This window comes from Coregonus lavaretus, assembly GCF_964263955.1.
Source record: "Coregonus lavaretus genome assembly, chromosome: 14".
Classification (NCBI taxonomy): Eukaryota; Metazoa; Chordata; class Actinopteri; order Salmoniformes; family Salmonidae; genus Coregonus; species Coregonus lavaretus.
This window is the reverse complement of record NC_140001.1, coordinates 43,411,310-43,438,140: the sequence shown is the minus strand read 5'-3', so window position 1 is coordinate 43,438,140 and position 26,831 is coordinate 43,411,310. Positions and strand designations below refer to the sequence as shown.

The window sequence follows — 26,831 nt, the reverse complement described above, 5'->3', positions numbered from 1 at the left end:
TTTCCGACGACGTACCTCTCCAAGCAGCAGCTTTTCTCGTTCTGTCCGTAAAAGACAAAGAAACATGTCCGACGAAGGAAAACTTTTCGTCGGTGGCCTGAGCTTCGACACCACAGAGCAATCTCTTGCAGAAGCTTTCTCCAAGTACGGAAACATCGCTAAATGTGATGTCATCATGGACAGAGAAACAGGAAGGCCTCGTGGATTCGGCTTTGTAAAGTACGACAATGCCGAGGATGCTAAGGACGCTATGGAGGGAATGAACGGCCAGTCTCTTGACGGCAGAACCATCCGTGTGAATGAGGCAGGCCAGGGTGGTGGTCGCGGCGGCGGCGGAGGAGGCGGTGGATTCCGTGGTTCCCGAGGTGGCGGTGGATATGGTGGCGGTGGAGGATATAGTGGTGGCGGAGGATATGGCGGTGGCGGAGGCCGTAGCTATGGAGGCGAAGAACGGGGATACGGAGGTGGTGGCGGAGGCGGATACAGGAGCGGCGGTGGTGGAGGCCGAGGCGGTGGATACTCCTCCGGCGGTGGCTACAGGGACAATAATTAGGGCCTTGGGAAGCTACGGGGACCTTTTGGGGAATCCTACAGGGACAGTTACGACAGCTAGCTATGCTGCAAACGAGTAACACTCCGATTCAAGATCATAATTTGACTGTCTCTTCAAGAAATGTCCGTGTTGACCTAAAGACTTTTGTTGTAATCTTAGTCCTATTCTCATGTGTTTTCAAGTAGCTAGCTCGAGTATCTTTACATTTAGCCACGTGTGTCGGCCATTGATTTACCATGTTCGTGGTCTTGCCCAATAACATTCCACCTGGGAGAGATTTTGTACATCTGATCTTTGTTGATTTTGTACATCTGATTATTTTTGTTGTCAATTGTCATCATTGAGCCTATTAAAACGATTTGTTGAAAAAAAAAGTTCTCACGTCATTAGTAAAACCATTTTGCCATATCAAATTAACGAAACAGCGGCGATCTTAAGATGTTATGAATTGATGCGTGTTTGTGCACGAATTTACTCCTTACAGATGACCACCGGTCGTTTAGCTACGAAAAGGACAACCCACTCGAAAGTCGTCCTTAAGGCATTTGGTAGAGGTAAATTCAGACACCGTTAGTCATATTTTAAGCTAAATGACCGCGGGGTGCATGAATTTTCTATATTCTTGACGCCCATTCTCATACAGAACTGGATACGGAAGTAAAGCGGAACGGGTCATCACTTCCACGGAGGTGCTTTGATCATGTTTAGTTGGCAAAACACTAAGGCAAGATGGCGCACCAAAAATATTTCTACCGAAATGCCAAATAATCCCTCCGTTCAACAGTGCCTTGGTAGGAAAGGTAACCCCACGATTGACTTTTATACATTTTGTTTAGTTGTGGCCATCTTTGTTTCCCACCTTAGTTGTGGCCATCTTTGTTCCCCCCCCTGCCAAATAATCGTTTCCACTAGTTGACGCAGCCACAAAGGCAACATTGGCTATATCGGAAACATGAATGAAAACAAATTGCTTTTTGGTCTTTAGGGTATTAAGTTAACCGCGTGGTTCGGTTTAAAAACAGATTTTAAGATAAATTGTAGAAATGGGCTGGGTTTATGACTGGCTGGGGTAACTAGTGATGACCACAAGCTGTCTACCGCCATTTGGGTTGTATAGAGAAGTACGCCCAAGAGTTTGGGGGGAAATCTGACTCGCTGAAATGCATGCAAATGTAGTGTTTTCATAGACAACATGCTCTTATCAAAAAGTGAGTGACACTTGTCTAATTGTTTTTAATATGGCAGTTGAAATAAAATATTTAAATCAAGAGACAAAATAGGATGCCACAAATCAAACTCAATTTGGGTTTATTAAAATGTTTGCCTGATTATTGTAAGGGGCTCAGACAGCCTACAATAAACCCTTATGATTGCCTGTTATTTGTGCTTGATTAGCTGTATTTCTGATCACATACTGTAAGGTAGGCACAACACAGACCTCATTCTAGAATTCACTAGAAACGGAAACACTAGTGTAGCCTTTACAAGCCAAGCAGCTCTATTTTTAATTGTGTGTTGAGGCCTGTTCAGTCCAGCAGTGAGACACAATGCTGTCTGATGTCTCTGCAGGTGACAGAGGAAATGTCATAAAAATTACTGGTTCCCCACTACCTGCCTCAATCAAGATGACACACACTTGTAACGCTTTACATTGTCCCCCTGTTTATTTCCCCCCGACCCACAGAAGAGAAAGAGCTGTCATAATGTATAATTCAGTAAGAGATGTTGGCCTGGCCTACTCACTCACTCAGCGTTCTGTAATTTAATATAGCAATAACTATTGCAGTTCATTTGGAGTATACAATTGTAACATGTATGGTTATTTTAGTGCAGTGGTGGAAAAAGTACTCAAATGTTATACTTTATCAATATCAATTATACTTGAGTAAAAGTAAAGATACTTTAATAGTAAAAGTGAAAGTCTAAAAGTATTTGTTTTTAAAAAATACTTACATATCAAAGATAAATGGAATTGCTAAAATATACTTAAGTATCAAAAGTAAAGGTATTATTTCAAATTCCTTATATTTTGCAAACCAGACGGCAGAATTTTCTTGTTTTTTATTTATTTACGGATAGCCAGGAGCAAAGCATTTGTGTTTAGTGAGTCCACCAGATTAGAAGCGGTAGGGATGACCAGCGATGTTCTCTTGACAAGTGCGTGAATTGGACCATTTTCCTGTCAAAATGTAAAGAGTATTTTTGGGTGTCAGGAAAATGTATGGAGTAAAAAGTACATTATTTTCTTTAGGAATGTAGTGAAGTAAAAGTTGTCAAAAATATAAATGGTAAGGTACAGATACCCCAAAAAACGACGTAAGTAGTACTTTAAAGTATTTTTTACTTAAGTACTTTATACCACTGTTTTAGTGTGTGTGTGCAGTGGAGGGTAAACACAAGTACTTTTTTTTGCACAACAGCTTGCCCACCTTTTACAGAAAAATGCATTGAAAGTAGAGTTTTTTTCCACTGCGATCAGAGTTTACCCACCATTTTTTTCTCTCTCCACTACATCATTGTGTGTCTCTGTGTGGATTGATCAAGATACAAGTAGCCTAAAAAGGGCACATGTAGGAAAGCCTAACTAAACAAATTGTCCCAATTTGGTTTGGTGAAAAATTACATAATTACCATCCTGACAACGTATTAAAATTATAATGTGGAGCTGATGATGGGTCCCACTGGTATGAAGTTAAAACTGAGTTCATGCTCACTGCACTGATATAATCTCGCGATATCTCCTCCCGCACGCTGCATCACTCGTTGGTTGTGGCCCCCTTTCTCTTCTACCGCAGCTTCCCTGGGCGATGCTGTGGATTTGATTGACGGGAAACATGTCGGTGTGGTGGTGGGAGCGAACCGGGATGCAGCTGCTGACATGTGAGACGGGAAGAACCTGTATCCAATCCACACAGCATCACCTTTAAAATGATTATACGAAGCTGCTTTAGTATTATTGATTCGTTATGTTTTTTTATTTGAAATGAACAAACAGAACGCTGACTGGATTTATTAGATAAGGCTTGATCGGTTGTGTTCTGATTTTTATTTCTGTTGAGGAGGTATAGCCTAGGCTATCTGCATATTGTGTTTGATGATATAGCCCTCAGCATCAGTACCAGTCTCAATCAGAAACACCTTGATGAACCACCACCTGGAATACAAGAAGGACTATTGCAATGAAGTCGCCTTTCACATAGATCACATCTCATTTCTTAACCAGTGTATATAATAGATTATACCACCACGTTGGCTGGCGTTTTGCAGGGTACTTTATTACATGGAGCTATTTCCACCTTTATTTTCCGAGTAGAATATTTTTGTTGAAGTACACATAAAAACGACCACTGCTCGCAAACTATGGACGTGGAGAATATGACAAAAAGCGACGAGCAGCATCTGAGTTTGCAAAAAGCCTTGCAGCAGTGCGAGTTGGTGCAAAATATGATAGACATAAGCATTTCGAGCTTGGAGGGATTGAGGACCAAATGTGCCACATCCAACGACTTGACACAAAAAGAAATACGAACGCTGGAGGTAAGCAAAAGCACCCATTCTGTAGAATGAATAGGCTACGGCTGCATTGAGGCTAATCAAGCTATGTATTTTCATGAAAATCAATGTGGGGTTGGTTGTCACGTCTGTCAATCAACATCAATGTACATTATTCAATGTAGTTTAAACTGTTGACGACTATACCATTGGAATACTGTGTTATTTCACTGTTATAGGCCTACAGCCTAGATGTGTTTTATGCAGTGTAATAAATCAAGAAATCTGTAGCTGCAGTGAGCGAGCTGTTGTGGGCTTGCGCATTCTGCAGGTGGTGGAAAGAAGGTGGAACGTTCAGCTTTAGCACCGTACACTCTTCTCCACCAGAATTCTCCATGAGAACGTTGAGGCCTAAACATGATTTGTTTAGGATTTATATCATTATCATCATTATTGCCATTATCATCAGCTCGCGCTTCTATCATCAGCCAGACTATATTGCAAGTGTGTATTAGTGAAATTGCTTCAAATTGTCATCCGATTTAATTGGCCCACAGGGTATTCCGTAAATTGCTTTATGTAATGGCCATGATATTATCCAAATCCAGTGTTGTGTTTTTGATATCAAAACATAGATATATTTGTTTGTCAAATTAATAAAATAGGCTCTGCACACCCTGTGTACATTTCAGATGCACTTAGGCCCCAATGTGGTTTAAACTACGTAGACATTCCCTGGTGTGTTCCAGTCTGAGATTTTAAATGGAACTATATAAACCGAGGCCCAATGTGATGGGTCTTGATGTGTGTGAGTAAAATAGGGAAACTTAATTATATTAAACATGATGAGATGACATAGGCCTGTAATAAATGTATAATGACGTTTTTTGTGACCACAGATGAAGGAATAGTAGGCATATACTGTTTGTTTATTAACTTAATCATGTAGTTTCCCCTTTCCCCACTGATACAAGGAAAACAAATCCACATCTGTCTCTCATATGGATTTCATATAAATAGGCACACCATTTTACAATATATTTTTAGGGATACTGTTAGTAGGCCTAGAGGCTGGAGTTGAATTGAATTTCAGAGTGGAGAAGATATTGAAAACATACAGTATGGCCCTATAGCTAGGCCTTCAGTATGGCCACAAATTAACTTATTAGCCTACATGTTAGTGAGAATAGATTCCATAATATGTCTAGCTGTCACAATTATTTGATCTAACAAAAGTTCACAGTGTGAAGTTCCTTACTTCCTAGCCACCAATCAAAAACACCACTTTGAAATGTACGGCTAATAGTTTGACTCAAGGAAACTGTGCTGTGTCATGCAGGTATCTTCTGTCAGGAAACACATGGTTACATTAAAAAACCCAAAAATACCTGTCTGCCATTGAAGGCCAATTTACGTGTAGTGTATGTGCAAGTGTTTGCATGCACACTGTTTGGGCCTTCTGAGGCAGAGGGCAAAGTAGATGATGGAGAAGTCATATTTGGTAACACTTTACATAAAGTTGCTCATCTTCCTGATTAGTTCTAATAGCAATGTAATAACATGTTTTAATAATGTTTTCACAAGTGGTCAAGCAGTTGCCTGTCTGGCAGATTTTAGCAAGAGCATGGGTCAGGCTGTTGATGTAAAAACTTTATGAATACATTTAATTGATTTATTATTTGATTGATTGATTAATTGATAGTGTTGGACAAAAGCTTTAGATTAGATACATTAAAAGGGCAATCTGCGATTGGTACATCCATTTTTGGACTTTTCAATTAATGATATACAGTGCCTTCGGAAAGTATTCAGACCCCTTGACTTTTTCCACATTTTATTACGTTACAACCTTATTTTAAAATGTATTAAATATTTTTTTCCCTCATCATTGCCCCATAATGACAAAGAAAAAACAGGTTTTTAGAAATGTTTGTATTTGGGGAGTTTCTCCCATTCTTCTCTGCAGATCCTCTTAAGCTCTGTCAGGTTGGATGGGGAGCATTGCTGCACAGCTATTTTCAGGTCTCTCCAGAGATGTTCAATCAGGTTCAAGTCCGAGCTCTGGCTGGGCCACTCAAGGACATTCAGAGACTTGTCCCGAAGCCACCCCTGCGTTGTCTTGGCTGTGTGCTTAGGGTCATTGTCCTGTTGGAAGGTTAACCTTTGCCCCAGTCTGAGGTCCTGAGTGCTCTGGGGCAGGTTTTCATCAAGGATCTCTCTGTATTTTGCTCCGTTCATCTTTCCCTCGATCCTGACTAGTCTCCCAGTCCCTGCCGCTGAAAAACATCCCCACAGCATGATGCTGCCACCACCATGCTTCACCATAGGGATGGTGCCAGGTTTCCTCCAGACGTGACGCTTGGCATTCAGGCGAAAGAGTTCAATCTTGGTTTCACCAGACCAGAGAATCTTGTTTCTCATGGTCTGAGAGTCCTTTAGGTGTCTTTTGGCAAACTCCAAGCGGTCTGTCATGTGCCTTTTACTGAGGAGTGGCTTCCGTCTGGCCACTCTACCATAAAGGCCTGATTGGTAGAGTGCTGCAGAGATGGTTGTCCTTCTGGAAGGTTCTACCATCTCCACAGAGGAACTCTAAAGCTCTGTCAGAGATATCATCGGGTTCTTGGTCACCTCCCTGACCAAGGCCCTTCTCCCCCAATTGCTCAGTTTGGCCGGGTGGCCAGCTCTAGGAAGAGTCTTGGTGGTTCCAAACTTCTTCCATTTAAGAATGATGGAGGCCACTGTGTTCTTGGGGACCATCAATGCTGAATAAATGTTTTGGTACCCTTCCCCAGATCTGTGCCTTGACACAATCCTGTCTCGGAGCTCTACGGACAATTCCTTCGACCTCATGGCTTGGTTTTTGCTCTGACATGCACTGTCAACTGTGGGACCTTATATACATCCTGTGGCGTATTGCATTAGCATCGAACAGCCCCCGCGATATGCAACTTTTCAGGGAAGTCAGGAACCAATATACACAATCAGTTAGGAAAGCAAAGGCTAGCTTTTTCAAACAGGAATTTGCATCCTGTAGCACAACTCCAAAATGTTTTTGGACACTGTAAAGTCCATGGAGAATAAGAGCACCTCCTCCCAACTGCCCACTGCACTGAGGCTAGGAAACACTGTCACCCCCCCCCCCCCCCCCACACACACTTCTCCTTCACACAAATTCAGACAGCTGATGTTCTGAAAGAGATGAAAAATCTGGACCACTACAAATCAGCTGGGCAGAGATTGGGGTTAACGAACAGATCACCGACCATTTCGAATCCCACGGTACCTTCTCCGCTATGCAATCCGGTTTCCGAGCTGGTCATGGGTGTACCTCAGCCACGCTCAAGGTCCTAAACGATATTATAACCGCGATCGATAAAAGACTGTACTGCGCAGCCGTCTTCATCGACCTGGCCAAGGCTTTCGACTCTGTCAACCACCGCATTCTTATTGGCAGACTAAATAGCCTTGGTTTCTCAAATGACTGCCTCGCCTGGTTCACCAACTACTTCTCAGATAGTGTTCAATGTGTCAAATCGGAGGGCCTGTTGTCTGGACCTCTGGCAGTCTTTATGGGGGTGCCACAGGGTTCAATTCTCGGGCCAACTCTATTCTCTGTGTATATCAATGATGTCGCTCTTGCTGCTGGTGACGCTCGGATCCACCTCTATGCGGACGACACCATTTTGTATACATCTGGCCCTTCATTGGACACTGTGTTAACAAACCTCCAAACGAGCTTCAACGCCACACAACACTCCTTCTGTAGCCTCCAACTGCTCTTAAACACTAGTAAAACTAAATGCATGCTCTTCAACCGAACGCTGCTTGCACCCGCCCACCCGACTAGAAATACCTACAGTGAGGGAAAAAAGTATTTGATCCCCTGCTGATTTTGTACGTTTGCCCACTGACAAAGAAATGATCAGTCTATAATTTTAATGGTAGGTTTATTTGAACAGTGAGAGACAGAATAACAACAAAAAAATCCAGAAAAACGCATGTAAATTTTTTTAGAAATTGATTTGCATTTTAATGAGGGAAATAAGTATTTGACCCCTCTGCAAAACATGACTTAGTACTTGGTGGCAAAACCCTTGTTGGCAATCACAGAGGTCAGACGTTTCTTGTAGTTGCCCACCAGGTTTGCACACATCTCAGGAGGGATTTTGTCCCACTCCTCTTTGCAGATCTTCTCCAAGTCATTAAGGTTTCGAGGCTGACGTTTGGCAACTCGAACCTTCAGCTCCCTCCACAGATGTTCTATGGGATTAAGGTCTGGAGACTGGCTAGGCCACTCCAGGACCTTAATGTGCTTCTTCTTGAGCCACTCCTTTGTTGCCTTGGCCGTGTGTTTTGGGTTATTGTCATACTGGAATACCCATCCACGACCCATTTTCAATGCCCTGGCTGAGGGAAGGAGGTTCTCACCCAAGATTTGACGGTACATGGCCCCGTCCATCATCCCTTTGATGCGGTGAAGTTTTCCTGTCCCCTTAGAAGAAAAACACCCCCAAAGCATAATGTTTCCACCTCCATGTTTGACGGTGGGGATGGTGTTCTTGGGGTAATAGGCAGCATTCCTCCTCCTCCAAACACGGCGAGTTGAGTTGATGCCAAAGAGCTCCATTTTGGTCTCATCTGACCACAACACTTTCACCCAGTTCTCCTCTGAATCATTCAGATGTTCATTGGCAAACTTCAGACGGGCATGTATATGTGCTTTCTTGAGCAGGGGGACCTTGCGGGCGCTGCAGGATTTCAGTCCATCACGGCATAGTGTGTTAACAATTGTTTTCTTGGTGACTATGGTCCCCGCTGCTTTGAGATCATTGACAAGATCCCCCCGTGTAGTTTTGGGCTGATTCCTCACCGTTCTCATGATCATTGCAACTCCACGAGGTGAGATCTTGCATGGAGCCCCAGGCCGAGGGAGATTGACAGTTCTTTTGTGTTTCTTCCATTTGCGAATAATCGCACCAACTGTTGTCACCTTCTCACCCAGCTGCTTGGCGATGGTCTTGTAGCCCATTCCAGCCTTGTGTAGGTCTACAATCTTGTCCCTGACATCCTTGGAGAGCTCTTTGGTCTTGGCCATGGTGGAGAGTTTGGAATCTGATTGATTGATTGCTTCTGTGGACAGGTGTCTTTTATACAGGTAACAAGCTGAGATTAGGAACACTCCCTTTAAGAGTGTGCTCCTAATCTCAGCTCATTACCTGTATAAAATACACCTGGGAGCCAGAAATCTTTCTGATTGAGAGGGGGTCAAATACTTATTTCCCTCATTAAAATGCAAATCAATTTATAACATTTTTGACATGCGTTTTTCTGGATTTTGTTGTTGTTATTCTTTCTCTCACTGTTCAAATAAACCTACCATTAAAATTATAGACTGATAATTTCTTTGTCAGTGGGCAAACGTACAAAATCAGCAGGGGATCAAATACTTTTTTCCCTCACTGTAGGTGTCTGGTTAGACTGTAAACTCTCCTTCCAGACTCACATTAAGCATCTCCAATCAAAAGTTAGATCTAGAATCTGCTTCCTATTTCGCAAACAAAGCCTCCTTCACTCATGCTGCCAAACATGCCCTCATAAAACGGACTATCCTACCGATCCTTGACTTCGGCGATGTCATTTACAAAATAGCCTCCAACACTCTACTCAGAAAATTGGATGTAGTCTATCACAGTGCCATCCGTTTTGTCACCAAAGGCCCATATACTACTCACCATTGTGACCTGTACGCTCTTGTTGGCTAGCCCTCACTACATATTCGTTGCCAAACCCACTGGCTCCAGGTCATCTATAAATCACTGCTAGGCAAATCCCCGCCTTATCTTAGCTCACTGGTCACCATAGCAACACCCACCCGTAGTCTGTCCTCCAGCAGGTATATCTCACTGGTCATCCCCAAAGCCAACACCTCCTTTGGCCGCCATTCCTTCCATTTCTCTGCTGCCAATGACTGGAACGAACTGCAAAAATGTCTGAAGCTGGAGACTCTTATCTTCCTCACTAACTTTAAGCATCAGTTGTCAGAGCAGCTTACCGATCGCTGCACCTGTACACAGCCATTCTGAAATTAGCCCACCCAACTACCTCATTCCCATATTGTTATTTATTTTGCTAATTTGCACCCCAGTATCTCTATTTGCACATCATCTTTTGCACATCTATCATTCCAGTGTTAATACGAAATTGTAACTATTTTGCACTATGGCCTATTTATTGCCTTACCTCCATAATTTACTACATTCGCACACACTGTATATATATTTTCTGTTATATTTTTGACTTTATGTTTTGTTTACCCCATATGTAACTCTGTGTTGTTGTTTTTATCGCACTGCTTTGCTTTATCTTGGCCAGGTCGCAGTTGTAAATGAGAACTTGTTCTCAACTGGCTTAGCTGGTTAAATAAAGGTTAAATAAAAAATAAATATATAGACAGGTGTGTGCCTTTCCAAATCATGTCCAATCAATTGAATTTACCACAGGTGGACTCCAATCAAGTTGTAGAAACATCTCAAGGATGATAAATCGAAACAGGATGCACCTGAGCTCAACTTCGAGTCTCATAGCAAAGGGTCTGAATACTTATGTAAATAAGATATTTCTGTCTTTTATTTTTAATACATTTGCAAATATTTTGAAACCTGTTTTCGCTTCGTCATTATGGTTTATTGTATGTAGATTGCTGAGGAAAAATATTAATTTAATCAAATTTAGAATAAGGCTATAATGTAACCAAATGTGGAAAAAGTCAAGGGGTCTGAATACTTTCCGAAGGCACTGTATACCCATTATATTTTTTATAATATCACTTATAAATGCGCTTAGTTCAACTGTTGTACCCCTTCAAGCCCCAAATATAAGCTTCTTTTACTCAATTGTTGTAAACCATGTAATGTAAACAAACACTGTAGGCCTAGCATAAAAACATGGTAGAAATACATGATATCATGGGTGTTCAGTCCTTGCATCTATGGCTTTGTCAATGACAGTGGTTCCAGCCCCATCCCTCAGCTTTTTACCATAACAGTGGCAAAAAGTGGCAGGGCTATGCTTTGTTATTGTTTGAACTGCAGATTGCCCCTTTAACTAGTCTCCTCCAAGCCGGGTCAGGTGTCTAGACTCATTGGCAGGTGACTTATGCACTTATAGCAGAATCATGCACCAGTTGCACCCCATAGGTCTTTGCTGCACTTGTTGCTTCTTTGTTGAATTTCTGACAAAGTCCTGTGTTAACCCAGATATATGCATTATTATAGAAACGACTATTTAGAATATTAAAGCGTCTAACCATTGCAATTGTGGGATATTACTTTATTTGTAAAATGTCCACCTGCACTGTTCAAGACATTGAACATGTTCTTACATCACAGGTTTGTATGAGGGAGACATTCAATATGAGGAATATGAGAAGCTTTGGGTTCACTTAGATGTTTTACTTTTGCACAAAGAGCTGTCTTGACTTCTTGTGCAATGCTAATTTGAAGGACAGTTTAACCATTGTTAACCCGAAGTTATCATTGTACAGTACAATACAATGCAATACAACTTCATTTATCCCTTTGGGGTTTCTGAATGTTAGGATGGTTCATCTACTGTACTGTGGGGTGGTTTCCCGGAGACAGATTAAGCCTATAGTCCTGGACTAAATAGCACTTTCACTAGTGATTCTCCTTTGAGCTTGCTTTTTAGTCCAGAAATAGGCTTGATGTGTGTCAGAGAAACCGCCCCTGTATGTTTGGCAGTATCTCTCTGTTGTACAGTAGGATGCACGTGGGATAGGTTTGACTATACTGTATCTCAGATGCCTTTTTCATCATAGAAGATTTTGATTTGGTTCTCAGAATCAGAATCACTTTTATTCGCCAAGAACATTTACATATACCCGGAATTTAACTCAGTGAATTGGTGCTGCCAGCAATAGACAAATGTACAAACATAATACAGACAGAACACAGACAGAGGAACTGACACAAAGTCAACAAACAGAATATACAATATAAACACAGTAAACATAAAACATAAAACTCTAGAGTATAGGCTGATTTACAGTGAGGATATACAATTTGCAGTGGGGATATATTTATATATGCAGAGGGAGGGGTGCTGCCGTGACGTGCATATATCCAGTGCATATACAGTGTTGTGCAGAGGTGTACACGGGCCCCGAGTTGTGCAGGTCCTCGATCAGTGGAGGCTGCTGAGGGGAGGACGGCTCATAATAATGGCTGGAACGGAGCGAATGGAATGGCATCAAACACATGGAAACCAGGAGGTGAGGATGGACTCTATGATTGACGCGTAGAACTGGATCAGGATTGACTGGGAGAGGTTGAGGTTTATTTTCAGCTGGCGCAAGTAGTATATAGGCTGGTGTGCCTTCTTGGTGACCAAGAAGGTTGTGGGAGATGATGGTCCCCAGGAATTCGAATAATTCAGCCGTGCTATCAATCCAGAGGGGGAGAGATGGTGGGGGATGTTTTCTGAAGTCTGAACTCAAGTTAAAAACTCCTCCAGCACTTTCTCCCTAGTGTAGACAACAAATGACTGGCCTTAGCCATGGGAGCAGGTAAAGTATCAGCTCTCCGTACCCCAATTGTAACCATAACCTTCGGAGCTCAAACACACTCACTGGGACCTAGGGCTAGTGTGAAAAGACAACCTCCACACAAACCAGTGTTTACTTCTGTTTCTCTGGTTGTATTGACTGCTACTGACACACTTTTGCCATTCGCCCCTTTAATAACTGAGTCTTCTCCTATTGAAAACAGATTTTGACCTAGTCCAAAAAAAGGACAGAGGACGATTCATACACCACTATCCATGCCCATGAACAAGAGCTTTAAAAAATGTTTGGTACCCCACAACTAAAGATTTGGGTAGAACCAAAAAAGTATTCCCATGACAACGCAAACACAGGAACAAGTGTCTATGAATCTGCCATGCTCCTTAGAGATCTACTGACATATAAAATATTCACGTTTGGAGGTTTAGTGTTGTTGACCTAGATAATTAGGGTTATTTGTGTAATGAGTTAGAGATAGCAGTCCCCCTTCCTCCCATGGGAAATGTCATGAAATGGAATATTGCTAGATTGTTTATGTTTTTGTTGGTGAGTATCCCTGTCAAATATTTACTTTAATGACACTTGCTCTATGCACTGTATTATACAATAGATTATACCTATTTTAGTAATTGTAGTGCTAGTGGCTAGTTGTATCAGTTAATTTAAGAATGTATTTTGTAGTGCACTGTATAGGAAATAGGATGCCATTTGGGACATAACCATAGCTTCACCAAAGGCACATTTCATTATTTACGATTCAGACTTTTTCTCATCGTTAAAAAGGAAATAGATGGTAATCAGTGTGTTTATCAATATCAATCCATGCCATGGGCAGGGTAAAGTGGAGAGATGTACCATCGCTCGGTTTGTCCAGGAATTTTTTGTTGTTCTATTGATATATTGGTACAAACGAACACTTAGGGTCACAGCCAGTAAAGGACATTTAATTGAGAGTGAATTATCTCAAACTGCTTTGAAAAAAGAAATGATAGTTTCATATAGGCCTAGAGAATTTGTGTTTTCTCCATGGTTTAAAGTTTACACATTTTTACCAGGTAAGTTGACTGAGAACACATTCTCATTTACAGCGACGTCCTGGGGAATAGGTACAGGGGAGGGTAGGGGGGATGAATGAGCCAATTAGAAGCTAGGGATGATTAGTTGGCCATGATGGTCAGATTGGGAATTTAGCCAGGACACCGGGGTTAACACCCCTACTCTTATGATAAATGCCATGGGATCTTTAGTGACCACAGAGAGTCAGGACACCCATTTAACGTCCCATCCGAAAGACAGCACCCTATACAGGGCAATGTCCCAAATTACTGCCCTGGGGCACTGGGATATTATTTGTTTTGACCAGAGGAAAGAGTGCCTCCTACTGGCCCTCCAACACCACTTCCAGCAGCATCTGGTCTCCTATCCAGGGACCGGCCAAAACCAACCCTGCTAAGCTTCAGAGGCAAGCCAGCAGTGGGATGCAGGGTGGTATGCTGCTGGCAAAGTGGGTAGGAGACCTTTCATGTGGTTCTGCAAATACACCAGAAGCCACTGTCATTATTTTAAATATCTCTCGTCCTGCCATATATCCTGTTCAAAGAAATGGCATTGAAATATGATTATAACCATTATTTGCAGTAGTATGGATTAGAAGGTCCTGTGTAGATTGTATTTTCAACCAGCAACTATCAGGAAATAACACTGATCACATTTCTTCACACTTTTACAGTGTTAGTTTCATCAGCTGTTGTCCAAAATGATATCAAACACAGGAAAAACATCATATTTACTGCACTGGGCCTTTAACATGTGTGCTTAATCAACATGGGCTGAGTATTGCACAGATGGATCTCACTTTTTGAGAGTGCAGTTTTGTTGGTTGGTAGTTAATCCAAACTACACTATACAGTGCATTCGGAAAGTATTCAGACCCCTTCCCTTTTTCCACATTTTGTTACGTTACAGCCTTATTCTAAAATGGATTAAATAAACATTTCCCTCATCAATCTACACACAATACCCCGTAATGACAAAGTGAAAACAGGTTTTTAGAAATGTTTGATTTGGAAAGGCACACACCTGTCTATATAAGGTCCCACAGTTGACAGTGCATGTCAGAGCAAAAACCAAGCCATGAGGTCGAAGGAATTGTCTGTAGAGCTCCGAGACAGGATTGTGTCGAGGCACAGATCTGGTGGCGGGTACCAAAACATTTCTGCAGCATTGAAGGTCCCCAAGAACACAGTGGCCTCCATCATTCTTAAATGGAAAAAGTTTGGAAGCACCTAGACTCTTCCTAGAACTGGCCGCCCGGCCAAACTGAGCAATCGGGGGGGAAGGCCCTTGGTCAGGGAGGTGACCAAGAACCCGATAGTCACTCTGACAGAGATCCAGAGTTCCTCTGTGGAGATGGGAGAACCTGCCAGAAGGACAACCATTTCTGCAGCACTCCATCAATCAGGCCTTTATGATAGAGTGGCCAGACGGAAGCCACTCCTCAGTAAAATACACATGACAGCCCACTTGGAGTTTGCCAAAAGGCACCTAAAGGACTCTCAGACCATGAGAAACAAGATTCTCTGGTCTGATGAAACCAAGATTGAACTCTTTGGCCTGAATGCCAAGCGTCACGTCTGGAGGAAAGTTGGCACCATCCCTACGGTGAAGCATGGTGATGGCAGCATCATGCTGTGGGGATGTTTTTCAGCGGCAGGGACTAGGAGACTAGTCAGGATCGAGGTAAAGATGAACGGAGCAAAGTACAGCGAGATCATTGATGAAAACCTGCTCCAGAGTGCTCAGGACCTCAGACTGGGGCGATGGTTCACCTTCCAACAGGACAACAACCCTAAGCACACAGCCAAGACAACGCAGGGGTGGCTTCGGGACAAGTCTCTAAATGTCCTTAGTGGCCCAGCCAGAGCCCGAACTTGAACCCGATCGAACATTTCTGGAGAGTCCTGAAAATAGCTGTGCAGCGACGCTCCCCATCCAACCTGACAGAGCTTGAGAGGATCTGCAGAGAATAATGAGAGAAACTCCCCAAATACAGGTGTGCCAAACTTGTAGCGTCATAGACTCAAGACTGTAATCGCTGAAGACTCAAGACCAAGAAGACTCAAGACTGTAATCGCTGCCAATGGTGCTTCAACAAAGTACTGAGTAAATGGTCTGAATACTTATGTAAATGTTATATCAGTTTTTTATTTTTAATACATTTGCAAAAAAATCAAAAAACCTGTTATTATGGGAAATTATGTGTAGGTTGATGAGAAAACCCCCCAGATTTAATCAATTTTAGAATAAGGCTGTAACGTAACAAAATGTGGAAAAAGTCAAGGGGTCTGAATACTTTCCGAATGCACTGTATATACAAAAGTATGTGGACACTCCTTCAAATTAAGGGATTTGGCTATTTCAGCCACACCCGTTGCTGACTGGTGTATAAAATCGAGCACACAGCCATGCAATCTCCACAGACAAATATTGGCAGTAGAATGGCCTTACTGAAGAGCTCAGTGACTTTCAATGTCGCACCGTCATAGGATGCCACCTTTCCAACAAGTCAGTTCGTCACATTTCTGCCATTCTAGAGCTGCCCAGGTCAACTGTAAGGGCTGTTATTTTAAAGTGGAAATGTCTAGGAGCAACAACGGCTCAGCCGCGAAGTGGTAGGCCACACAAGCTCACAGAACAGGACCGCCGAGTGCTAAAGCGCATTGCAACGCTCACTACCGAGTTCCAAACTGCCTCTGGAAGCGCAAAAACTGTTTGTCGGGAGCTTCATGAAATGTGTTTCCATTGCCGAGCAGCCGCACACAAGCCTAAGATCACCATGCACAATATCAAGTGTCGGCTGGAGTGGTGTAAAGCTCGCCACCATTGGGCTCGCGATCTCTGGAGTGATGAATTACGCTTCACCGTCTGGCAGTCTGACAAATCTGGGTTTGGTGGATGCCACGAGAACTGTACCTGCCCGAATGCATAGTGCCAACTGTAAAGTTTGGTGGAGGAGGAATAATGGTCTGGGGCTGTTATTCATGGTTCGGGCTAGGCCCCTTAGTTCCAGTGAAGGGAAATCTTAACGCTACAGCAAAAAATTACATTCTAGACGATTCTGTGCTTCAAACTTTGTGGCAACAGTTTGGGGAAGGCCCTTTCCTGTTTCAGCATGAAAATGCCCCCGTACACAAAGCGAGGTCCATACAGAAATGGTTTGTCTAGATCGGTGTGGAAGAACTTGACTGGCCTGCACGGAACCCTGACCTCAACTCCATCGAACACCTTTGGGATGAATTGGAACGCCGACTGCGGGCCTAATCGCCCAACATCAGCGCCCAACCTCACTAATGCTATTGTGGCAGAATAGAAGCAAGTCCCCGCAGCAATGTTCCAACATCTAGTGGAAAGCCTTCCCAGAAGAGTGGAGGCTGTTATAGCAGCAAAGGGGGACCATATTAATGCCCATGATTTTGGAATGAGATGTTCGACGAGCAGGTGTCCACATACCTTTAGTCAGGTGGTGTATATTATTCCATTGTTCATGTTTTTGAGGTCATTAAGTCTTTGTAAACAAACAATGTATATCTTCAAAATATGTTTTATCAAATGCAGCCTTCTTCAAACCTGTCCTCTGCCGTTCCATGTAGTTGAACAATTCCAGAGATAGCACACCTAATTCAACTTGTCAACTAATTATCAAGCCCTTGACTAGGTGAATCAGGTGTGCTAGTTTAGCATTACAACACATTTGTGAAAAAGAGAGATGTGAAAAGCACTGCTGTAGTGGACTATGATTCTGTGCATCCATAGCTGTCCAGAAATCTGGTTGTTCTTCTCCAGCTTTAACCTACACATGTCCCTCTGTCCCCCCCTGCAGGGGAAGCTGGTGAAGTACTTCAGTCGCCAGCTGTCCTGTAAGGTGAGAGTGGCCTCACAGGAGAACAGTACTGAGCTACAGGACTTCCCCAGACTGGGACACTGGTTCCGCATTGTCAACCTGAGGAAGGAGGTCACTGAGGTACATTGATTTACATCTACGTATCACTGTCATAGTGTAGTAATGATAGTAATACCTTCTTACAAAGGTCCTCCCGAGGTCCTCCCGAGTGGCGCAGTGGTCTAAGGCACTGCATCGCAGTGCTAGCTGTGCCACTAGAGATCTTGGTTCGAATCCAGGCTCTGTCGTAGCTGGCCGTGACCGGGAGACCCATGGGGCGGTGCACAATTGTCCAGGGTAGGGGAGGGAATGGCTGGCAGGGATGTAGCTCAGTTGGCAGAGCATGGCATTTGCAACGCCAGGGTTGTGGGTTCGATTCCAGTATAAAAAAAAAAATTGTATGCACTCACTAACTGTAAGTCGCTCTGGATAAGAGCGTCTGCTAAATGACTTAAATGTAAATGTACAAATAGCCGATGGTCTGCAAAATTTGTTCTAGTAAGAGTAATAAAATAGTTCTGTTTTTAGTATTGAAATCCCTCTGGCAGTAGGATGAAAGACACTATAAGGGGTCTGGGCCAGGGGTGTTACCCTGGTAGTGTAGCCGATGTGAAATGGCTAGCTAGTGCTCTATGCAAGACAGAGGCTGAAACATTACCTTTTTCAGAATAATTTCCCACATAGTGTGCGTTTCCATCATGTGCCACAGTCAGCAGCATACCACCCTGCATCCCACTGCTGGCTTGCTTCTGAAGCTAACCAGGGTTGGTCCTGATCGGTCTTTGGATGGGAGATCAGATTCTGCTGGAAGTAGCATGGAGCCTATTCTAAACACTGAATAAAACATAGGCCTATTTAGGACTAGGCTCAGATGTCTTTCGCTTCTCTTCATGAGGATTGAATGGATCTAAATAAATAGCTGCTATAGGCCCTGCATTCAGGTAGGCTGCCACCAACAAGGCTGCTTGTTGTCATAAATGCAACATATCTATACAGGACACTCCTATATGGGAAAAAAAATCAAACTGATGTATTAAAATAATTTTAAATAAATGTTGAGGTGCAACATGGTAATGTCAGGAATATGACACAAATATGTCAGGTATAACAGAAGGCTTTAACCACTTGATCAATCGATTCAAGTTGGGACTTCAGCAATATAATAATCAAGACTTGATTTGACAAAGGAGAAAGATCCCAGGAAAATGGACTGGTGCCCAAAGAGGTAGGCTAGGACATGCTCTGAATTTAAATTCACATATAAGCGACGGTACTTAACTCTTCTGAGTTGGCTAGAACTAAATTCACCTTAGAGGTGCGCACTAGTAGCATTTAATCAGTGACGTCACCCGCTCCGAGACCTTGACGTAGCTGTTTCCCTTGCTCAGCAAGATGTGTTCAGAGGGTCTCTGGTTTGAGCCTAGGTTGGGGCAAGGAGAGGGACGGAAGCAACACTGTTAGAGTAGGAATGGAGTCACTCAGTGTCAGTGGGTCTAGACCAGGGTCTGTATTCACGAAGTGTCTTATGGTAGGAGTGCTGATATAGGATCAAGGTCTTCCCTGTCCATATAATCATAATAATTTTGATCTAAAAGGCAAACCTGGTCTTATATCAGCATTCTCTGATACTCTTTGTAAATAGGGGCCCATTCTCATTTGCTTTTAACAGTACCAAGAATTAGAACAGGTCATGGTAGAAATCGTTTTAGTTACTCAGCTCCGTGGTCCTGGAATTCTCTCTTGAACATTTTAAAATCTGATGATCTAGTTACGTTGGTGGAGTTTAAACACTTGGTTGATGTAAATATCATAGAAGAGTGTAATTGTCTTTAGGACCGCTGTTTTTTTTTTGTTATGACATTTGTGTTTCTTTACGTAATATGTAATTGTTGTACTGTATGTGTGCCTATAGTTTTGTTCAATGTTGTGTTAGTGTATGTAAGTAGTTTTGTCTGAAACTTTGTGCCCACTGCTGCTGTTGGACAAGGTCTCTCTTGAAAAATAGATTTTATCTCAATGAGAAAAACCTGTATAAATAAAGGTAAAAATAAATCAATAAAAAGGAGTGTTAAACTCAATTCCTGGAAGACCACAAAGTCTGCTGGTTTTCATTCTTCCCTTTAAATTAGTGTCTGATTTAGACCTGGGAAACCAGGTGTGCTGACTCCCTGTGTGGGCGAAATTAAAACTTGCAGTCGCTATTGCCCGCAAGAGCTGGAATTTGACTTACAGTACTTGAGTGTTAGCCTGGGTGCCAGTCTGTTTCTGCTCATTTGCCAGCTCCTTATGGAATTGTCAATGACAATGGAGTAGGCAAAAGCACTGGGACCAGGCTACTTGTGTGTGTGTGTTCTGTAGGAGATGGGTCCGGGCGATGTGACTCTGGAGGGGCTGCTGGAGATGAGTGATGAGCAGGTGTGTGAGGCCATGGAGAAGTTTGGAGCCAACGACGAGGAGTGTGCCCGGCTCAACGCCTCTCTGTCCTGCCTCAGGAAGGCCCACAAGTCAGGTAGGAACCCTACACACACGGAGGGAGGGGGAGAAGGAGAGAGGGAGGAGAGAGGGAGGAAAGGCAGACAGTGTAGGGCCGTAACACATGCCATCTCTGGGGAAGGGAGAGAGGGAGGGAGAGAGGGAGGGAGGGAGAGAGGGAGGGAGGGAGGGAGGGAGGGAGAGAGAGAGAGAGAGAGAGAGAGAGAGAGAGGGAGGGAGGGAGGGAGGGAGGGAGGGAGGGAGGGAGGGAGGGAGGGAGAGAGGGAGGGAGGGAGAGAGGGAGGTAGGGCACTCTGGAATGTAACCGTGACTCTTTTCCAGGTTGTTATTGCCTTAGCAAGGCTACAAGCGAAACATATGTATGTATCTCGTGAGATCAGGATGGTAGTACGAGGCTATCTATACAGTTCATGAGGAGTTTTCATAAACTGGTGAATGTCACCCTCTGTTGACCGGATTTTGCAACACATGAATTCAGTAGGATGCAGTCTCAGAAATGTGCCTTCAGTCTGGAAACTGTCAAATAAAACATTTAGAAGTTGGTCATTGTTTGATATGGGGATATTATGCATTTGTTCACAATGAGGGCTGGAGTTTACAATGACTGGTGGGATTGAATCTGTTGATTCTGCTAGTTTATTCTGTTGTGTTAGTGCTGGGCTAGGGCAAAAGCCTGCACACCTTGTGGGTCTCCAGGACCAGGTTCAAAGAATACAAGGCTTGATTTGTGCTATTTTGCCCAGAATAGAACAGAAACTGTTTTCACAGGGACATATCTAGGGTTTAAATGATCGATATTGAGTAATTATTAACTCCTATATTTGATTAATTAAGATGTAGTCTCTCTGCGCCTGTTTACTGTAACAACTACAGCTATGTCAACCCCTTATCTGTGACTGTGTGAAAATTCTCACAGTAGTCTAGTCTCCTCATTCCTCTCCATGGGTGTACCTCAATTGTTAAAAGGCTCTCCTTGCCTCCTTTCCTTCATCTCATTTACATTCTTTTTTTAATTTTTTTTGTCATTTAGCAGACGCTCTTATCCAGAGCGACTTTAAACACTGTTGTAAAAGAATCAGACAGGTGAAACAGTTTGCTTTCACCTGTCCAGTGTTTTCAGATTAGCATAGATGAAGGGTGGATAGGAGGAGAGGAGGCTGCTGTAGACCAGTGGTTCCCAACCAGGGTTACTAGGACCCTTGGGGGTACTTGGCCTATCCATAGGGGGTACTTGGCCTATCCATAGGGGGTACTTGGCCTATCCATAGGGGGTACTTGGCCTATCCATAGGGGGTACTTGAGAAGATTCATGAGACCATAGGCCTACTGGTAAAATGCACGAGGGGATACTTCAGCGGTACTCTGGGCAGAGCAAAATGTAGTTGGCGGTACAGTAACCGAGAAAGGTTGGGAACCACTGCTGTAGATTATTGAGATGCACCCTCCGAGCACACAGAGCATTTAGTCCAATGCCATTTTGTCCAATAGAGGGCAGCACAGACCACATGTTTATTTTCTGAACTGAACAGCATAGTGTTGTAGTGTTGCGGGCTGAACAGATGGGGGCACTAGACCATCAGGAAACCAGCACTATCACTAGGTTTGATAACAAGGTTTGATAACCTGTCATTTGATGCTTGCGTGTTCCTCCTACACACACACACATACACATACACACACCTAACCTTTTTATTTAATACCCACCAGATGTGTCTCTCAGATGAGTCACTGGGAATACTTTAGGACATGTTATCAAGCCAAGTTGAGAAGAGTTGTATTGTCACTGCAGTGTTCTCCTCATTAAAACCATAGTACACAGACCGTTTTCTTTTCTCCAAATGAAAAAACCTTCAGGATAACCTGGTCATGTACCAAACTGTTGTCAGATAACACAACGCCTCATCGGCCCAAATGCTCATCATCGACTCACTTCCCTTCACTCCTTTGATTCTACACACAGCTAACTCCAGTAATAATAAAAAAGAATGAATTGGATTTATATAGCACATTTTTACCAACAGAGGTACACAAAGGGCTTTACATAGTAAAGGGGAAACTCACCTCATCCACCACTAATGTGTGGAACCCGCTTGGGTAATGCACGGCAACCATTTTTTGTGCCAGAACGCTCAGCTAGCATGGTGTAGTGGTAAGGAGTGAAATATGCCAATTAGAAATGATGGTAAGATTAGGTGGCCATGATGGAATGGGGCCAGGTCACCGGGGTTAACACCCCTACTTTTGCGATAAGTGCCATGAGATTTTTAACGACCACAGAGAGTCAGGACATCCGTTTAACGTCCCATCCTTGCTACGCAGGGCAGTAGGCAGGTTCATTGTAACCTGTGGGTGTTGAATAGGCTCTGGGCTGGGGTGAGATAGTGGCTGGATACACACACACATACACACACACACACACTGGTCTGACCTGGTTTGTGTGTCTGTTCCTGAGGCATGATTAGATTGTAGCCGGTAGCTGATTGGCGGCTGAGCTCTGACTTCCTCCACAGGAGCCGGCCAGGCGGTTGGACGCCCATACAGGGTCCAGCTGGGTGTGTGTGTTCTTGTGTTTGTCCTTGTGTGTCTGTGTGTTTGTCTGTCTTTGTCCGTCTCTCTCTCTCTCTCTCTCTCTCTCTCTCTCTCTCTCTCTCTCTCTCTCTCTCTCTCTCTCTCTGTGTGTGTGTGTGGAGGGATGCATGTTTGTGCGTCTAACTCTTGGTTTCGATCAAGCCTAATAGACTACCACACATAGGCTAGGCGTACACATGAAACAGATCCAACCCAGCCCAACTCACCCCAACTATACATTATATAGCAACACACCCCATGGATAACTAAGAGCTGTTGATCTGTATTGTACAGACGGTTCCATTAGAAACTGCTGCTACTGCTGCTGTGCTTGTTCTCCAGTCCTCCTGGTTCACACAGGCAGCAAAGGGGCTAAGACACACACACTCGTAAGGGCACACACACACACACACACACACTAATGGGCTCTTTTCAAACGGGTGGCTGGGAAGAGGTGTGAATGTAATAGCAACACCACACTCTGCACTGCTGCTATAAGAGCCACTCATACTCCCAGCCTCAGCCCTTTCTTTAAACCTAAAGGGAAAGAAAATGACCACGCTCAGCCCTCACTTTTAAATATTACATTTGTTGTATGTTTTTAAATGATCTGAGAGGAACGTGGCACGTTGGGAGGATTCGTCATTGTCCGCAATGGAAGCCTGTCTTTGTAACTCCTACGCAGAACATGAATACGCAGAATATTCTCTTGCCTCGAATCACATGAAAAAGTAATAATTGTCACATTATTTTGTAATGACTCTTAAGGCCATCGCAGACTTTGTTGGCCAGCACTTCTGTGACTAATAAAAACTTAGTTGTGTACAGGATTTGTAACCTCACTTGGACTCCTCAGTTTGAAATGTCTCCACCCGCACAGCCGAATTGCTAGCCTTTTGGTGGCGTAGCTGGTTAAGATGTTTTCAAAGGGGTGGTAAAGTCCCACGTCATTTCAACGTGGCTAAGTGGGTCATATTTAGTTGAGACTTTGATCAATGAGATTACAACCGATATTCACCCACTGAAAAAGACTGCCAAAAGTTAGATGAATGTCCAATGTGTTATCACTATGCTTTCAACCATGTAAAAGCAAAACCAAATTCCATTGGAAAAACAATGTAAGATTTTTGGTTTAGTTGTCACCCAAATATCTATCACTGAGCATTCAACCATTTAAAAGCACAGCAAAGTTCAAATGTTCAGATATTTTATTTATTTATACAACAACTTAATGTGTTATCACTGTGCTTCATCTAATAGCAGAACCAAATAACCTGGATTGTAGTTGAGATTACTTTAAAAGTACATGGTGCAAGTGATCAATGCCATAAGAGATTCTGCGCAGATTATTACAGTAATTGTGAAGATCTCCACTGACCTGCGCTTTATATGATTAGATAAGAAGAAATGTAGTTAAAGTAACATCAAAATGTGGCCGTGGATGTGTTACTCATTTTAAGGTTGAATGTCACATTAGTTTGTAAGATAGCCTTAACTTTAGGCTATTTACTGAATAATAAAAGTAATATTGAATTGTGTTTGGTTGACAATGCAACCACATATCAACATTTACATTTATCTTCTGCTTGGATAGTTCCATCTGTGCCACTGACTTAGTCTGGATTTAATTCCAGTTTGTCTACAAATGAATAATTGATAGGATCGATTCACGTCTCCATCTCAACCAAAAATCTAAGTGATAGAATATGACTAAATCAAATCAAACTTTAAATGCACTTTAAATAAAGTTTGATTTGATTAAGTCCTATTCTTTAACTTTGATTTTTGGTTGATATGGAGACGTGAATCCAACATATTTTTTATTTGTAGACAAACTGGAATTAAATCCAGACTAAGTCAGTGGCACAGATGGAAATATCCAAGCAGTAGATACATCTTCTTCATATGTTGATATTTGTTTGCGTTTACAACCAAACAAAATTCAATATCACTAAATATCATTACATTTGAAATCAACTAGAGCTTGAAACCCTAGGCCTATTTTATTGTCTATTGTTAGTTGAATTCTGGGTTGAATTGAAACAATAGCTGTTGATGACTTTGCAAATGCTATATAGGCCTAAATATAATCATTGATGAGTGATAAAGTACGGTCACATTTAATTTGCTCGGTTAAACCTACCCTTGGGAATGACTTCGATAGCAACAGTGAATCTATTTAGTTTTTAAGGGGAGATTTCTCAACAATCATGCTCACGATAGCACATTGGTAATAGTCAGTGACAAATATCAAAGCTAAACAGGGATGGGCTTGGTTAAAACCTTGCATGGGAGACCAAAGGGTAGCAGTTGATAAATCAATCCTCAAGTAGGAGATGCTGCTCAGACAATTTTTTTCTTCTTCTGATAGTGTATATAACGTAAAAAATTGGACGTTCTTTTAAAGGTACAAATTCAACATATTTTATACAAGGGATATCTATGTTAAAATTTGATTACCATGATGACATAATCCTGTGGTTGAAATTTCACCCTCAAATCCAATGTATTTTCCACGTAGATTCCACGTCACAATACGTTGCCAAATTACATTGAACCAAAGTTGATTCAACCAGTTTGTGCCCAGTGGGGTGTGTTTGCGAGACAGAGGTTAAGCAAGCACAGTGACGTCCGTCACAGTTGCATCCATAAAAACGTTTTAGAGGTTCAAATAGAGAAACGTAACGCGTAATTGCATTGTAACAAGTGAGTCAAGTAATACACTTATGGGAACTGAGAATGTCAGCTATTAAGAACAATGCCATTAAAGTGCTTAGAATAGTTTATTGCGTTAACAACAAATGCAAGGTGATTGTCGCTTTCAACAAAGCGCTTGGTTTGTATTTCAGCTCACGAGTTGCTTTAGTGATGACTCATATTAGTCCAGCTAGGGGCTCGTCAGTCGGTCCTCTGTGTTGCTGCAATATCCACACATTATATGACCCAGCATGCCCCTCTTCAGGAGCACACACACACTGTAAAGCCAACATCCTGCCTTGTCCTTACTAATAGTGTTGATCTAGCCCTAACGCTGAGAGCTAAGTTTACATGAGAGAGACAAGTCGTGCCCCGAAGTAAGTCTCAGATACAGTATCCGTCCTCACTCATCTTTTCATAATTAAACGGACTGTCCCACGCCTACCCTGCCTTAAGACCGGTTCACTTACACTCACCACTAATTGGCTTCAAATGACGTCTGTGAGTATAGAAAAAAAGGAGAACAGAGGAGTGTGGGAGAAGAGAAGAGGAGAGGAGGAGAACAGGGGAGAGAGGAGTAGAGGAGAGGAGAAGAGAGGAGCATGGGAGACGAGGAGAGGAGGAGAAGAGAGGAGAGAGGAGTAGAAGAGAGGAAAGAAGAGGAGAAAAGAGAGGAGTGAATGGGGAAGGGAAAGGAGGGAGCAGCGAGGAAAAGAGGAGAAGAGGAGAGGAGGAGTGGGAAGAAGTATGGTAGAGGAGGAGAGGAGTATGGTAGAGGAGGAGTGGAGAGGAGGAAAAAGGGGATAAGAGGAGAGGACAAGAGGATAGAGGAGAGGAGAAGAGGAGTAGGAAAAGGAGAGGGGAATGAAGAGCCAGAATAGGGGAGAGAAATGAGGGATGTTCACAGATGCCAGAAGGTGGAGAAACAACTTTTAGGTCACCTATCATCTGGACAATGATAGATTAGTTAGCCAACATAAAGCGCAATCTAGCAACTGCTGATGCCGTAAGAACCACTATCGTCCACCATCATCCCATTCAAAAGACGGAATTAAAAAACAATCCTTCCAGGGATGCTTCCGGAGCAGCATATGGCATTCTTTCACAAAGTGTGTGTCCCAAATGCCACCCTATTCAGTACTTTTGACCAGAGCTCGATGGGCTCTGTGTAGGAAATAGGGTGTCATTCCCCACGCAGCCTTAGTATGGCAGTTTAATGGACCAGATAGAATCCCAGTGGCCTTTCTCTGCCATTTACCACACAACAGCACAAGGCTGGTCCTAATAGGTCCAATTAGTATGCGGTTAACCGCCTTTTCTCCCAGCACTCTCCCCATGCAAAGATCTCCTGTTAACAATGGGGATGTATAATGTGTTGGCCATTTACTATAAATCATCATCTTGGATAATTACTCATAGAGTACATCTCCTCTGACTGGTGTATTGTTGGGCTAAAGTGTTGCGAAGCACTATGGAGATACTTCAGGCTACTGTACTGTATAGGGCGT

The 26,831-nt window shown here is 42.9% G+C and overlaps 2 protein-coding genes across 3 annotated transcripts in view; both read left to right on the top strand.

The window, feature by feature from the left end:
- Nucleotides 1–2: 2 nt before the first annotated feature.
- On the top strand, nucleotides 3–1,933 carry LOC311141843 (uncharacterized protein). The gene has a single exon (XM_084177337.1). It carries the CDS (start codon nucleotides 65–67, stop codon nucleotides 551–553), a length of 489 nt encoding a protein of 162 aa, XP_084033463.1. The 5' UTR covers nucleotides 3–64; the 3' UTR covers nucleotides 554–1,933.
- A 1,980-nt stretch (nucleotides 1,934–3,913) lies between these two features.
- ksr2 (kinase suppressor of ras 2) overlaps nucleotides 3,914–26,831 on the top strand; it is a gene marked incomplete at both ends in the record, with an annotated part of 159,043 nt that continues 136,125 nt past the window's right edge. For both annotated transcript variants that reach the window (XM_084177320.1, XM_084177319.1), the window contains 3 exons: nucleotides 3,914–4,090; nucleotides 17,506–17,646; nucleotides 19,924–20,074. In XM_084177320.1, the coding sequence (XP_084033446.1) occupies nucleotides 3,914–4,090; nucleotides 17,506–17,646; nucleotides 19,924–20,074 (469 nt within the window). The remainder of the gene's footprint in view (nucleotides 4,091–17,505; nucleotides 17,647–19,923; nucleotides 20,075–26,831) is intronic.

Coding starts and splice junctions, on each gene's coding strand:
- LOC311141843 (XM_084177337.1), top strand. CDS start 65: ATGTCCGACGAAGGAAAACTTTTCGTCGGTGGCCTGAGCTTCGACACC.